At 33.1% G+C, this 14,511-nt stretch overlaps 1 protein-coding gene across 2 annotated transcripts; it reads right to left on the bottom strand.

The window, feature by feature from the left end:
* Positions 1–1,237: 1,237 nt before the first annotated feature.
* sagb (S-antigen; retina and pineal gland (arrestin) b) lies at positions 1,238–14,199 on the bottom strand. Of its 2 annotated transcripts, XM_051128500.1 has the most exons (16): positions 14,080–14,199; positions 13,442–13,497; positions 11,748–11,808; positions 10,509–10,553; positions 10,218–10,417; positions 10,053–10,112; positions 9,686–9,753; positions 7,228–7,363; positions 6,961–7,045; positions 6,806–6,878; positions 4,913–5,050; positions 3,958–4,035; positions 3,857–3,871; positions 3,720–3,772; positions 2,600–2,603; positions 1,238–2,090 (listed from the first exon to the last, which is right to left on the bottom strand). In XM_051128500.1, exons 2-16 carry the CDS (start codon positions 13,487–13,489, stop codon positions 1,997–1,999), a joined length of 1,158 nt encoding a protein of 385 aa, XP_050984457.1. In that variant the 5' UTR covers positions 13,490–13,497; positions 14,080–14,199; the 3' UTR covers positions 1,238–1,996. The 2 variants fall into 2 exon arrangements, with proteins under 2 accessions (XP_050984457.1, XP_050984456.1); XM_051128499.1 differs by lacking the exon at positions 1,238–2,090 and having other exon boundaries at positions 2,299–2,603; positions 13,442–13,490; positions 14,080–14,105.
* Positions 14,200–14,511: the final 312 nt, after the last annotated feature.

Raw genomic sequence — 14,511 nt, 5'->3', positions numbered from 1 at the left:
ATACAAAATATACAGAGCAGTGGGCCCCGTGGACTGGAGTTGACCATGGTTATAAACCTTCACCCAAACTTTTGTCTATGCCCTAGACCAGGGGTGCCTAAACTCAGTCCTGGAAGGCCGGTGTCCTGCAGAGTTCAGACCCTAATCTGTTTCCCTTCATGCAAACTTTTATTAGCTCCTAGAACTGTACGCTAATCTTTTAACCTACACCCAACATTCTAAACTTTCACCCAAACTTTTAATTACACCCTACATTCTAGACCCGCACCCTAAACTCTTAACTAAACTTCTAAAATGATCCACTTCTCAACCTCAACCCCAAAACATCAACCTGTAGTGTTTCTATACTATTCCACATTACATGTAGATTCTATTTTAAGACCACTTTATGTAGTTTGTATGTAGAGCAAGCCTTCGGCTGAGAGCAGAGCCTTCTCTTTCTCATGTTTGGAATGAATTAGTTCTCCAGGTGGATATGTGCAGTGTTTATTTACAATGCATATCTCGTAACTTGATTAGCTGTTTTGTGCCCCCATCAATACACAGTGAGGTAGATCAGTTAGGAGGTCGCTCCCTTGACAGACACGTTTTAGCTGGATGTTTGTAAAGAATGAAAAACGAGCAGGAACGCACCAATCAGCTGTTATATCATCCTTCCAGCTATTCAGTGGACACACACTGTGAATAATAAAAATGAGAACAGGAAAACCGGGTGGGCCGGTGCATGTGTGTCTCAGGATAGGTGAGCGGACAGAAGTATTTAAGAGGTACAAGAAAGAGAGGTGTTGCCTTACACAATCGATGTGTTAAACACTGGTTTGAGAGAAAGAAAGTCTTTTTACTTTGGGCTTACATCTTTTGAGTGTGGATTATCCAGACACATAACATGTTGGGAAACATCTTATGATGTTGCTTACATGGGTCCAGAGAAGAGCCGGCCCACCCATACAAACGTTATCTTGGACGCTGTGAATTTTAACAATGACCCTGCAACAATATGACACAACACATGTTCATGCTTATGTTCCGTGTATTGATTACCCTTATATTTCCAATAAACTGTAAACTATTAATCTGTCTCCTTGTTTTTGATTGTTTTCCACTTAAACTAGTCACACTGGTTTCACCTGAATGAATCAGATCAGACCAAGATCCACAAGGCACTACCTGAAAAAAAGCCTTAGGAAGAGTCAATGAGCAATTTAGCCATGTTTGAACATTAATTGTTTAATTTAGTAATTTTCAAATACAACAGCTCTAGCAAGCTGCCTTGCTTCTAGTGTCTACACAGGCAACATCCTAACTTAATATCTAGTCTAATAAAACTGTAAGTACTAAAATACATAAAAATGAAAAACAATTCAAAAGATTAATGAAAACTATAATAATATTTAAACAATGCAATACTCAAATAAGCATTAAAATACACATATTATTTTTAATGCAATAAGAAATGCTCCATTGGTTAATCAAACTAATTTTACAAGACTTTACCAAATGTTATATGTCACAGGGCTTTGAAGCTGCACTTTTGCAGTCTTTTGGTATAGAGATCATGTAAACCCAGATGTTTTGCTGTCACAAAGTGTTTTATTTTAGCTCAAAGCATTTACAGACCAAATAACAACAGTATTTTCCTCTAGGTTTCTATGTAATACATCTACTTATGACTAATAAAATGTACTATATAACAGTTTATCCTTGCTGAAAGCTCTAGATTTATTATTTCAGTATTTTTAAAGAGCCTTTTATACTACGTTCACACTTTAAATAATGATTTTTTATTTTAGGAGAACCTGTTTTGGTTCTTATGGATCAAAATGCAAATATTTAACAGCCATGATCGATTTAGCTACAATATATATAATTTTTTGCAGTGACTATATGGAGACTGCAGCATAAATGGTGATTCGGCCGATTGTTTTTTCTCACTTAGCAACATGCATCCATAAATGCTTATGAATTTTTATATGCAAAACACTCATGGAGAAGGCTCTCAAGGCTCAGCCGGAGATTCGTCATCGTCGCCGATGACTCCTTTCAGATATGAGCGTTTAAACTCCTCAAACACCAGGTCAGTTGTGTCTTCACTAAACACACAAAGAGACAAACAAGAATTCCAATCAATGGTGATAGAATCCCAGATGTGAAGATGAAGAGGAAACGGTAAATCAGAAAACAGGAACAAAGGTGTTTTATGTCCGCGACACACACCCCTGTTCTGATGTCAGAATACAGTTTCTATTGAACACAAACAACAGATTTACTGAAAGAACGACACTAAACTGGGACTCCACACAAGAGACAGATCGCATTTAGATGGGACACCGATATCGACGATCCTCGCACTCTCAACTTTCCTTCCCAGAGCTAACGCGGATCGTTTATCATCTCAAGAGTGTAAGTGTGCAGTGTTGCAGATTAAAGACAGGGAAGTGAACACCACACACTGTGCAACGAACACGTGGAATCAGAGACACGAAGACTCTATATGGAGGGTATTATATAACAGCACATATAGCATAAGATCACATGATCCCTACTGAATATACACCCAGATAATGGACAGTTACAATGGAGAATTATAACTATGGCTTACCTCTCTTTAGGATGAGGAGAACAGGGAGAAAATAAAGCAGATAACATTCAGTTATTATCAGATCAAGCTGAGTCACATTTATTTCTATAGTGTTGTATACAATACAGACTGACACAGCAGCTTTCAAAAGAGGAAAATAACAGTGCTAATGTTGTAAAATGCATCAGGTATGACACAAATCAAATTTCAGCTCTATAGAAAATGAATTGTCATTATTTATTTGTTTCAATTCAGTTCAATAATAGTGTCAATGTTGCAAAGTTGTCATCCACCTCAATTCAGTTTATTTTTGTTCTTATCTGATAGTCAATGCATGTAAAATGTCTAATTTTATTAAATATTAATTGTCTTTTAAATCCCATTCAAACGTCCGATTACATGACATCAGAAAGTAATTGATTCATTTTTTTTTTTTTTTAACAAACACAAATTATGTTTACAGTGATGCATTTGTTAGGCTTATTATCATTAACTAAAATAAACCCATTAAAAAACATTTTCACACTTAAGAACAATAAAATAAAAAAAACTTAAAATAATATTATTTCAGCTAGCTGAAATAATATTATTTTAAGTTTTTTTTTTTTTTTTTGTTCTTAAGTTAAGGTTTATTTTAATTCAAGTATTGCAGCTTTTCACATATTCACTCTAAATGTACACAACTAAATGTAATATACATTTATAAATATACTATGTAATATAAATTAAATAAAACAAATTACAAATATTTAAATATAATATAATAAAAATTAATAAAATCTACGTAGGCATATTTATTTATTGCAAACACAACAAAATTACAAAAACTTAAACAGAAAATATAAATAGAAAAACAAACTAATAAAAGCTATAATAATAGCTCAGTAATACTAAAATACCACTAGAACTTATCTTGGAAGTCAACATTAATACTTAATATGAGTTTACAACTGCCCTAGGTGGATGAACATCTGGTTATTTATTACTGATAATATAGTTTATGTGAGTAAAATTTACTCCATGTACTGTAGTACTACTGTATGTCCTTTTAATTTATTTTAGAAAATGAAGAATGATTTTAACCCATGTTCTGTGAAAGAAAATAGTTGTAATTTCAGGTTTGGCAATGTGATCAGCTCACCTGGATCAGGTTTGGGATGCATAAGTTTGATGGGAACCTCCACAGCAACTTCACTGAAACACACACACAATTACATGCATGATTACAAATGTACACGCTCACAAAGTCGAGACAACTTTACAGGATTCAACACTCACCTGGATCCAACGATGCTGTAAGAGAGCAGAAATAAAGCCATTAGTATCTTCCGTAACAATCAGACATTAGTTTGGTTAGCAAACAGCTCATGTTCACTCACCCAGCTGCATTACACTTCACCACCACCCTATAAGCCACCAACATGCCCAGAATCTCCTTCAGAACTTCATCCTTTACACTGTAGAGAATATTAAAGGATTAGTTCAGCCCAAAATTATCATTAGCTGAAAATATCCTCATCTTCAGACCATCCAAGATGTAGATGAGTTTGTTTCCTCATCTGGTTTGGAGAAATGTAGCATTTCATCACTTGCTCACCAATGGATCCTCTCAGGTGAATGGGTGCCGTCAGAATGAGAGCCAAACAGCTGATAAAAACATCACAGTAATCCACAAGTAATCCACACCACTCCAGTCCATCAGTTAACATCTTGTTTGTAAGAAACAAATCATTAAGACGTTTTTAACTTCAAACCGTTGCTTTCAGCTAAAATACGAGCTTCCTCCAGTGAAAACGTGATCTGGTCTGAATCAGGAGAGAAATCTGCACAGATCAAGCATCGTTTACAAGCCAAAACAGCTCTAAACAAATACGTGGCTGGATTTTGATGTGAGAGACAACAGGAGATGGACTTTTTCACTGGAGGAAGCATTATTATGGATTATGGATTTAGTTAAAAACATCTTAAAGATGGATTTAGTTTCGTCTTTTGTCTTCTCAAGATGTTAACTGATGGACTGGATTACTTGTAGACTATTGTGATGTTTTTATCAGCTGTTTGGACGCTCATTCTGACGGCACCCATTCGCTACAGAGGATCCATTGGTGAGCAAGTGATGCAATGTTACATTTCACCAAGTCTAAAGAAGAAATTTTGGAACAATTTTGACTCAGAAATTGAAAGTGAAATTCACAATTACAAAGAAACAACAAATAAGACATTGAATTAAACATGAAATTTTGAAGTAGAAAAAAAATGACAATAACAATTTATAGTAAATACACATCGAAAAATCATTTTGGACAGTATATAGATGCTCTGTTCTGCACTCACATGCTGGAGGAGGCCAGGTTAGTGTCCTCATGCTTTAGTTTTCCATCCAGAGCGAGTCCGAGTCTGTCACGGTTATTGTCCAGTAGAGGACAGAGGGTGTAAACCTTCTTCAGACTCGTACCAGACGGAATAGTGTCTCTGTGACATCACAAAAAGAACAGAGAACACAAATGTTACAAAATAATGATACATAAATGTAACATCCTGACAGTGACATCATAAAGCTGAGACTCCCTTAATGTTACATTTGAACTTGGTGAGTATCAGATATGTTCCTAATCATATACTGGAAGTCAGAATAACACAGCGTTATTGTAATATACCTCATTTGGACCGGAATCTACAATCCCAGAATGCACTGCGACAAACTCAATAAACCACATGGACCTTTTTCACATTTACAGGAATGTTCAAGGAACTTCTACAGAGGTACATGGGAGATCATTCAATATAACTTTTGCTTTCCCATTTGCTGCAGCAGCGAACACAAAAATCCACTACTGTGTTCCCACAACTTTCCAGAAGAGGAAGAAAATGCAGAGAGATGGATTACAGCAGTTACAGGAAGACGTCAGATTTACAGTCACTCCCTCTGAAACTCTTCTAGAAATGCTATCGCAGCAAATTTGACCTTTTTTGGTAATTAAACGCCAGGCTAAGTTTAAACAGTAATATGTATGGAGTTTGGTGACTTTGTAATGTTTTTAAAACAAGTCTCTTGATGCTCATCATTTATTTGACCAAAAATAGAGTAAAAACTCTAATAATGTGAAATATGACCATTTCAAATCAATATTTTTCTATGTGAATATTAAGTAAAATGTAATTGATTCATGTGATCAAAGCTGAATTTTCAGCATCATTATTCCAGTCTTCAGTGTCACATGATCCTTCAGAAATCATTCTAATATGCTGATTTGCTGCTCAACAAACGTTTTTGATTATTAACAATGCTGAAAATAGTTGTGCTGTCTGATATTTTTGTTGAAATTGTGATACATTTTATTTTTTAGAGATCTTTTGTAACATTATAAATGTTTTTACTGTCACTTTTGTTCAATGAAATGTTTCCTTGCTGAATAAAACTATGAATTAATATATATATATATATATATATATATATATATATACACACACACAACCGCTCACAAGTTTGGGATCAGTAAGACTTGTATTGTTTTTTTTAAAGAAATTTCTTCTGCTCATCAAGGCTGCATTTAATTGATCAAAAATACAGAAAAAAATGCAAAATGTTATTACAAAATAAAATAATGTTTTTTATATTAATATACTTTAAAATATAATTTATTCCTGTGATGCAAAGCCGAATTTTCATCAGCTGTTACTCCAGTCCTAAGTGTCACATGATCCTTCAGAAATCATTCTAATATGCTGATTTTATATCAATGCTGAAAACAGTTGTGTTGCCTTAAATTTTTTTTTTGGAAACTGTGATACTTTTTTCAGGATTCTTTGATCAATAAAAGGTTAAAAAGAACAGCATTCATTTAAAACAGAAAGGTTTTCTAACAATATACAAATCTAACAATATATAAGTTTGGGGTCAGTACATTCTTTCTTTTATTCTTTCTTTTTTTTTAAAGAAATTAATACTTTTATTCACCAAGGATGTGTTAAATTAATAAAAAGTGATAGCATAGATTTACATTGTTAGAAAAGATCTTCAGACTCGTACCAGACGGAATAGTGTCTCTGTGACATCACAAATAACCGTTTTCTATCTAAATATATATTTTACAAATATATAATTTTATGCTTATTTATTTATTTTATTTTTATGCTTGTACTATGGAAGCTCATTTATGATGTCATAAGAGTATGTGACATCACTGTCTCCGCCTGTAAGTATAATAATGGTGTGTCTGTACTCACGTGGTTTCCTCATGGGCCACAGATTTGACATACTTGTCATTTGAGTAAAGCACCACATTAGTGATCTGCTCCACTGTCAGAGAAACAGAGAAAACACTCCGTAACACTGAAAACACAGTTTCTTATCAGTTTTAAAGTAAAAAGTGTTTTCGTACCTGACACTGACAAGTCCTTCACGTTCCTGTTGGAGCTGTTGTCGACCTCCACGCTGATGTTGATCTCCTCTCCATGGTAATATATCTGAAAAATCAACAGTCACATGCTCAATTAATTTATTTATGTTTATCTGTGGATTGTATGTTTATTTATGGTTGCAAAAGGAGCCTTTAGAATGTGCTCCGATCAAATTGCATTGATTCTGAGGAACTGATTCTGACTTGAACTGATTCTAAAGAAAGAGTTTAGCGCACAGGGCGTCTCACCTCTTTCTCCAGACTGACACGCATGTGCAGCGGTTTATCAGACATGATGAATTCACAGGTGGTCTCCGCCGATGGAGCCGCATCACATGTATCTGGAGCGTACTGGATCTTTCTGATGGCCAAACGGACTGAACTCCTGCAAAAAGACAGAGAGAGCACATTGTCCAAAAAGCTGATTTTGGTTAGATGATTGAGTAGTGTCTGATATTGGTAGGGACATGTCATAGCATCTAAATTCTAAACCCTTGAAAGTAAAAACAATCAATGTCTGACTTTGGAAACTACAGTATAGTTCTCTCCTTAAATATGAAGAGGTCAAACAACATATTAATGAGTGCATCCAAATTTCACAAGAAGCTAATGGATGTAATTATAAGTCAAACATAGAAGGGAGTTGCTGTTTTTGTCACTCCTCTGAGGAAGATTCATTCACGTTTGTCAATGTACCCACACAGAGACATTTTGATCAGAAATTTTAAATGTTCATCCAGTCTCATTTTGAGATTGACTTTTCTGTTTTAAAGATGTTTTCTTTGAATTGTTTGACTACTCAGAAGAGAATATAGGAAAATAGAACTTAATTTGTTTTCTTCTAGCAAAATTTCACACACATAATCTGTCTCTAAACTTCTCTTTTCTTTATTCAAAGTTGATCTAAACGAATATATGGAAACTATCCAACGTTCTGTCAATCCTAAAGCAATGAAAACTGCATTGGTTTTGCTACACCAACCCTTGTTGTATATGTAGTCAAACTGAACCCAAACATAAATTGCACTTATTACACTTCTACTATAATAAAGCCATGGTCAATTTTCTTAAGGGATTCGTATTTGCGTATTTTTTCCTTTTTTTTCTTTTTGTTTGTTTTGTTTTTATAACTTAACTGTCTTTCAATACGCGCTCCGAAGTCCTGATCTGAATCAAAAGATTCGCGAACCACCATTTCAAATCGGGACTTTCATATCATTATAAGCGATGTCGAAACTGGACAATGAATGCATATTTTGGTCTGTTTGAATCGATCGGAGCGGTTCCAAAGTAAATGACTCACTCAGTTGAATCGATTCGTCTGTTCCTCCGATTTTCGCATCTTCAGCCATGTTTAAACGACACTGTCAGTACTACTACTGGCTTAACTTGCTAGTTTTATGACATTAACTGAAATAAGCGAAAAAGTTGTATCTGATTGTATTAGTCTATATAAAGTGATGACAATGTAATGTAAAAAGGGCAAATGTATGAAGCAGATGAACACAAAACAGCATAAATAGTGTGGTTTTCTAACGTATTTTAACCTCTCAGGTAAATGGTATGACCTCTTTTTAGATGCAAACTAAATTACAACAACAGTGGTTACATACAAATATAATGCAAATGTGAGCCAGACGTTTTGTGCTACATTTGGGTGTTTTACTGCATCCAAACAGACACAGAAAACGGTTTTGTGAACAAAAATGTCTTTAAATGTAATATTTTATCATATATTAAAGTTAAAAGATACACTACCGTTCAAAGGTTTGGGGTCAGTACATTTTTATTGTTTTATTTTCTTTTCTTTTTTTTTTAAGAAATTAATACTTTTATTCACCAAGGATGTATTAAGTTAATAATTAAAAGTTTATTAAAAGTTAATAATAAATAATTTACATTGTTATAAAATATTTATATTTTGAATAAACACTGTACTTTTTAAACTTGTTATTCAGTAAAGATTCCTGAAAAAAAAAAAAAAAAAATCACAGGTTCCAAAAAACTGATATTATCCAACACTGATCATTCTAATAATAAATCCGCATATTAGAATGATTTCTGAAGGATCATGTGACACTTAAGACTGGAGTAACAGCTGATAAAAATTCAGCTTTTCATCACAGGAATAAATTCTATTTTAAAGTATGTTAAAATAAAAAACATTATTTTATATTGTAAAAACATTTTGCAATATTACTGTTTTTTTTTTTCTATATTTTTAATCAAATAAATGCAGCCTTGATGAGCATAAGAGACTTCTTTAAAGACTATTACAAGTCTTACTGACCCCAAACTTTTGAACGGTAGTGTACATTTTAACATTTTTACTTTGAAACGTTTGACATTTGACTGCTTTTGTTACACACACACACACATATAGTTATTTTCACTTCATCAAAATAAGCAAACTGCAGTTTGATTGAGATTAACTGGAATGCACAATGAAAAAAACATGATTTTTAAAAATTAAGCTATTTGAGCATTTGATACTTTTGAATTAGGTATCGTCAAATTAGGTAATATTAGCCTAATTGCCATTTTTTTGGCAAATCAGCATAATTTTTTTTCAGCATAACGTAGGACTTTGTAATGCAGTTTATATATTGCAAGGACCTGGTCTGGGCCTTGAGGTGTCTTCTACTGGGTCTGGTTTTGTTCTTTTAGGGTGTCTTATGTTGGTCTGTGTGCTTGTGACTTTTCTCACCTCTTCTGGGCCTTTTCATCTTGATTTTCTGCACAGAACGCCTTCACCTCAAACTCAACTGCGCAATGCTGCACAAACACAAACATTTGTGCTCCAATGAATCACGCAAATACACTTCAAACCAGGTTTATTACACAACTAAAACTAACAGCATGAAAAAAAACCCATTCCTTACCTGAAATAAACTTAAATATACTACATGTATAAATATATAAAATAAAATTACAACAGATAAAAATATAAAATATTACATAAGAAATAAACAACTACATCTAAATTACCTAAAAATAAAAATAACTAAAATTAAAATAAAAAAAATCAATTTAATAGTATCAGTACACTGAATATTTATGATTATGACGTTTACCTTTCCTACATCTGTCGGCCCCGGCTGCAGACACACTGAACATGGCAGGTTATCTGGAAACTGAAAGAAAACACATGCATTTTTAGAAATTACAACACTTAAAGTAAAAGTTTTCCTCTGTCAGCTGCTGTCTACATGAATAAAAGTGACCAGAATGATTTTCACCTCAAAAAAGAAGGGATATGCGTTGTCCCCGAGTTTGCGCAGGATCTTCTCTTGTACTTTGGTGTGGATGCTGCGTTCTTTGTCCTGCAGAGGAGGATAGACCTGTCGAGTGCACAGGAAGATGTCCCTGCGAAACGCCATTCCCATCACGTCCATATCATCCCGACCGTACCGGAACGTACAGGACAGCATGACATAGACTAGAGGAGACAAAACAAACACAGGATTTAATTCATTGACAGGTGTGATGAGCAGCTCAGCACTGCCATCTTCTGTAAATGTGTGTCTCACCTTTCTTTCCTTTCACCAGCTCGGGGTCGATCAGCACAACACCATCTGACACACAAGACAAAGAGAGATTCAGTATGATTTAGATTCATCTAATGCTATTAAGTCTACTGTTTTTGAACAGGAACATTTTTAATTTTTTTTTTTTTTTTTAAGAAGTCTCTTCTGCTCACCAAGCCTGCATTTATTTGATTTAAAGTACAGTAAAAACTGTAAAAATTTGAAATATTTTTACTATTTAAAATAACAGCTTTCTATTTGAATATATTTTAAAATGTAATTTATTCCTGTGATTTCAAAGCTAAATTTTCAACAAAATTACTCCAGTCTTCAGTGTCACATGATCCGTCAGAAATCATTCTAATATTCTGATTTGCTGTTCAAGAAACATTTATTATTATTTTTATGATTATTATCAATATTTAAAACAGTTTAGTACATTTTTTCAGGATTCTATGATGAACCGAAAGATCCAAAATTCCGCATTTATCTAAAATAAAAATCATTTGTAACATCATACACTATACTATTCAAAAGCTTGGAGTCAGTGTAATTTTTTTTTTAAATAAATTATAGAAATTAATACTTTTATTTAGCAAGGATGTTTTAAATGGATCAAAAGTGATGATAAAGGCATTTATAATGTTACAAAAGATTTCTATTTCACATAAATGCTGTTCTTCCGAACTTTCTCTTCATCAAAAAAAAACTAAAAAAAATTCCACTCAGCTGCTTTCAACATAATAATAACAAAAAAATGTTTTTAAGCAGCAAATTAGAATGTTATAAAGATTTCAGAAGGATCATGTGACTGGAGTAATGATGCTAAAAATTCAGCTTTGAAATCACAGGAATAAATTACATTTTAAAATATATTCAAATAGAAAACAGTTATGTTAAATAGTAAAAATATTTAAAAATTTCACTGCTTTTTCTGTGCTTTGGATCAAATAAATAATCAAAAACATTTGACTGGTAGTGTAAATAAATACAACCCTTATTAAAAACATTTATCTACATGTCATGTGACCATTAACGGACATAAGAGGACCACGAATATGCAACTTTGTTGTTAAATTACTGAAAAATTAAGTTAAGTTCAAATCTCAGGTTGACATCTGGGATTGTCTGGCAAAAAAAATATCCTTTCTTATCCTGCTGCCCATACGGTAATTACGCAGGTGTGGAAGCATATTGAGAGCTATGATTTGCATGTGAGCTCTGATTGGCTGTTCAACTCACCAACAGGATCAACAAAATCACAGTGATCCACGAAATCCCGCTTCCCCATGTAAACGCCCACCTATGACATCACACACGGTTAACCAATCACTGATGACAGACACTAAACTTATGCGACATACACAGTGTTGGGAAGGTTACTATGGAAATGTAACAAGTTACAGATTACAAATTAACCTATTTAAGGCGAGACACTGCAGGTGAATAGGGTAAAAAAAAAAAAAAAAAAAAAAAAATCGCCTTACCCAATTGATTGATCACATTAATATCTGCAAACATTTTTTGTATTACAAGTTTTTTGAATGTTAGGTTCAAATATGCAAATGAGGCATTATTTAATAAAATTGGGATAATTTGCATACATTTCTAGTACAAAAATCTAAACACTGGATGAAGTCAGTTTCAAAATTTGACATATTAAGTTAAATATTTTTAGAGAGGGAATTTGGGGTATCTCATTTTGTTACACCATAATTCAGAAAATACTTAGAACAGACAGAAAACAATATATATATATATATATATATATATATATATATATATATATATATATATATTTTTTTTTTTTTTTTTTTTTTTTACAATTTTTCGGGGAATAAAATGTTGTATATAATCAAGTAAATTATATATGAACAAACCCCTCTGTAAAAACCTCCAAGACGTAGACAGGAATAGACATGTAAAGTCTGGTGTGTGTAAGTGTTACTGAAGTAGAGATTTATAGCTTACTATAAAAGAAAAGGCTCATTTTGGGAAAACGGCCTTTAAAAATATGTATTGTAATTGAAATCTATTGACACAAATAGATAAAGTGCTATAGAAGAAACACTTAAAAGTATCTTTCGGATGTTTTCTTTCCACTAGTCTTTAAAAGCCCAAAATCTCAAATCTGACAGGTGCATGAAAAAACTGTTAAATATATTAAATATAAATAAGTAGTGTTAAATATATTAGTATAGTAGTGTAACTATTCCAGTTACTTTATTGATGTAACTGACTACTTTTCTAAATTTAAATTTCACATTTTTTAAAACTCATTTTCAAACATTTAAATGAGGCAGTGTTAACCTTACAGGTTATCAACACTGATGACTATAAGACTTTAAAAATAATTCAGCACTTAAATTAAGATTATAAAAAAATAATTTTAAAGCACAGCCCCTGCAAAATCAGACTTTAACACCTTGTTTACTTCAAGACTATTCTGAGGTTAAATACAGATTTAAAAAATATAATTCGATAGCTATGGTACTTAAAAAATAACAATAAATAAATTAAACATTAATTTTGCATAGCTATGACAGGAAACACTGGCATCTAACAATGCATAAAAACTGTTAATTAAAAAAAATAAACCATGAATAGAAATTCAAACAGTTATCAAATAAGCACGTGTCCCATTCTGTGCCCTAAACTCCTGAAACATTGGTATTTTATTTTAGAGCAGTCAATTTAGAGCAGTAACCCCATTTGTAACTAAGTAACTGTAATTTAGTTACACATTTTTTCTCACTAACTGTAATAAATAAATTGCATTTATTTTGTAATTTTGTATTTTGCAAATTTTTTATTTTGCAATTAGATACATGTAACTAGTTACTCCCCAACACTGCATGTACACAACAAAAACAGCACTGGCAAAGAACAGAAGAATCAAAGGATACAATGAAACAAACGGATGGACAGATACTCACAGATTTGTCTCTGGAGAGTTTTTTGTAGATGACGTGTTTGGGACTCATTCTGTCTGCTAAAGCGGAAAGAGACTCAATGATCATCAATAAATACTTTATTAATTTTCTGCATTTGACAGATGATTTAATCCAAAATTCATTTTTTGTGGGATTCGAACCTATGACCTACAGTTTGAGCTACAGGAAGGCTGTGTGTACTAATATTCATTATCAGCAGTTAATATCCTAAATATTGAAATCAAAATATTATGAGTAGCGAAAGCGTATCTGTAATCACACAGACGCTCATCAGCAGTTTTAGCTCTGAGCCGATGACTCACGACACTAATCTAGTGTAACACCTCAACACAAACATGACATGTTTGCTTGTTTGTCCATCTATCTGTCTGCCACCAGTTGGTATATTAATTACTCCATTATTAATTAGTAAGAACTATCTATTATAATTACAGCATTATTATCACCACATCATTACTATGTATTTGTTATTTATAAGATGTCTAATGTACACCACTTTTATTAATAGTAATAATAATAAAAATAATACTTTTCACCATAATCACTATATGTGTTTCTCTCTGGCCTTAATGGCCTACATATGTGACAAGTTGTGATGTGGTGTTGCTGCAGTAACTCACCCGTCTGTGTTCAGTTGTGTGTTGAGTTAAAGTGTAAGCGGACGGCAGTTTCCAGAGCTGGTATTTGTAAACTGTGACTCCGCCCACCGCTAACGGTTCCTTCCCGTCAGCGAGATTAGTGTCTCTGGGTTGCCGAAGTAATGAAGATGCACAACTAATCCAATCATACGGGTATAAAGACACCGATAAACATGCATGCACCAATATCATTCTTATATCACACGTGGTGAATAAGCAACAAGAAAACGCATTTAGAATAATAACCTTATACAGATTATGTGAGGACACTTAAGAGGTGAAGGGTCGTATGAACAATAACCAGCTGGTTCTCAATGTGGACTCCAACCTTACCTTAGTGTATAAGGCTAGTTCAACAACAAACAACAGCTCTGTCATGATATATGAAATATATGAAATGCATGAAACCAAAAT

This window comes from Labeo rohita, chromosome 15 (assembly GCF_022985175.1).
Source record: "Labeo rohita strain BAU-BD-2019 chromosome 15, IGBB_LRoh.1.0, whole genome shotgun sequence".
In the NCBI taxonomy this organism is placed as follows: domain Eukaryota; kingdom Metazoa; phylum Chordata; class Actinopteri; order Cypriniformes; family Cyprinidae; genus Labeo; species Labeo rohita.
Note: the sequence above shows the minus strand (reverse complement) of the source record. Positions and strands in the feature narration are given on the sequence as shown.

Excerpts from the sequence above, each read along its gene's own strand:
- sagb (XM_051128500.1), bottom strand. The coding sequence starts at position 13,489 with ATGAGTCCCAAACACGTCATCTACAAAAAACTCTCCAGAGACAAATCT. Across the intron at positions 11,809-13,441 it reads AACTCTCCAGAGACAAATCT|GTGGGCGTTTACATGGGGAA; the intron begins GTGAGTATCTGT and ends GTGATGTCATAG. Across the intron at positions 7,046-7,227 it reads GTGTCAGTCTGGAGAAAGAG|ATATATTACCATGGAGAGGA; the intron begins GTGAGACGCCCT and ends TTGATTTTTCAG.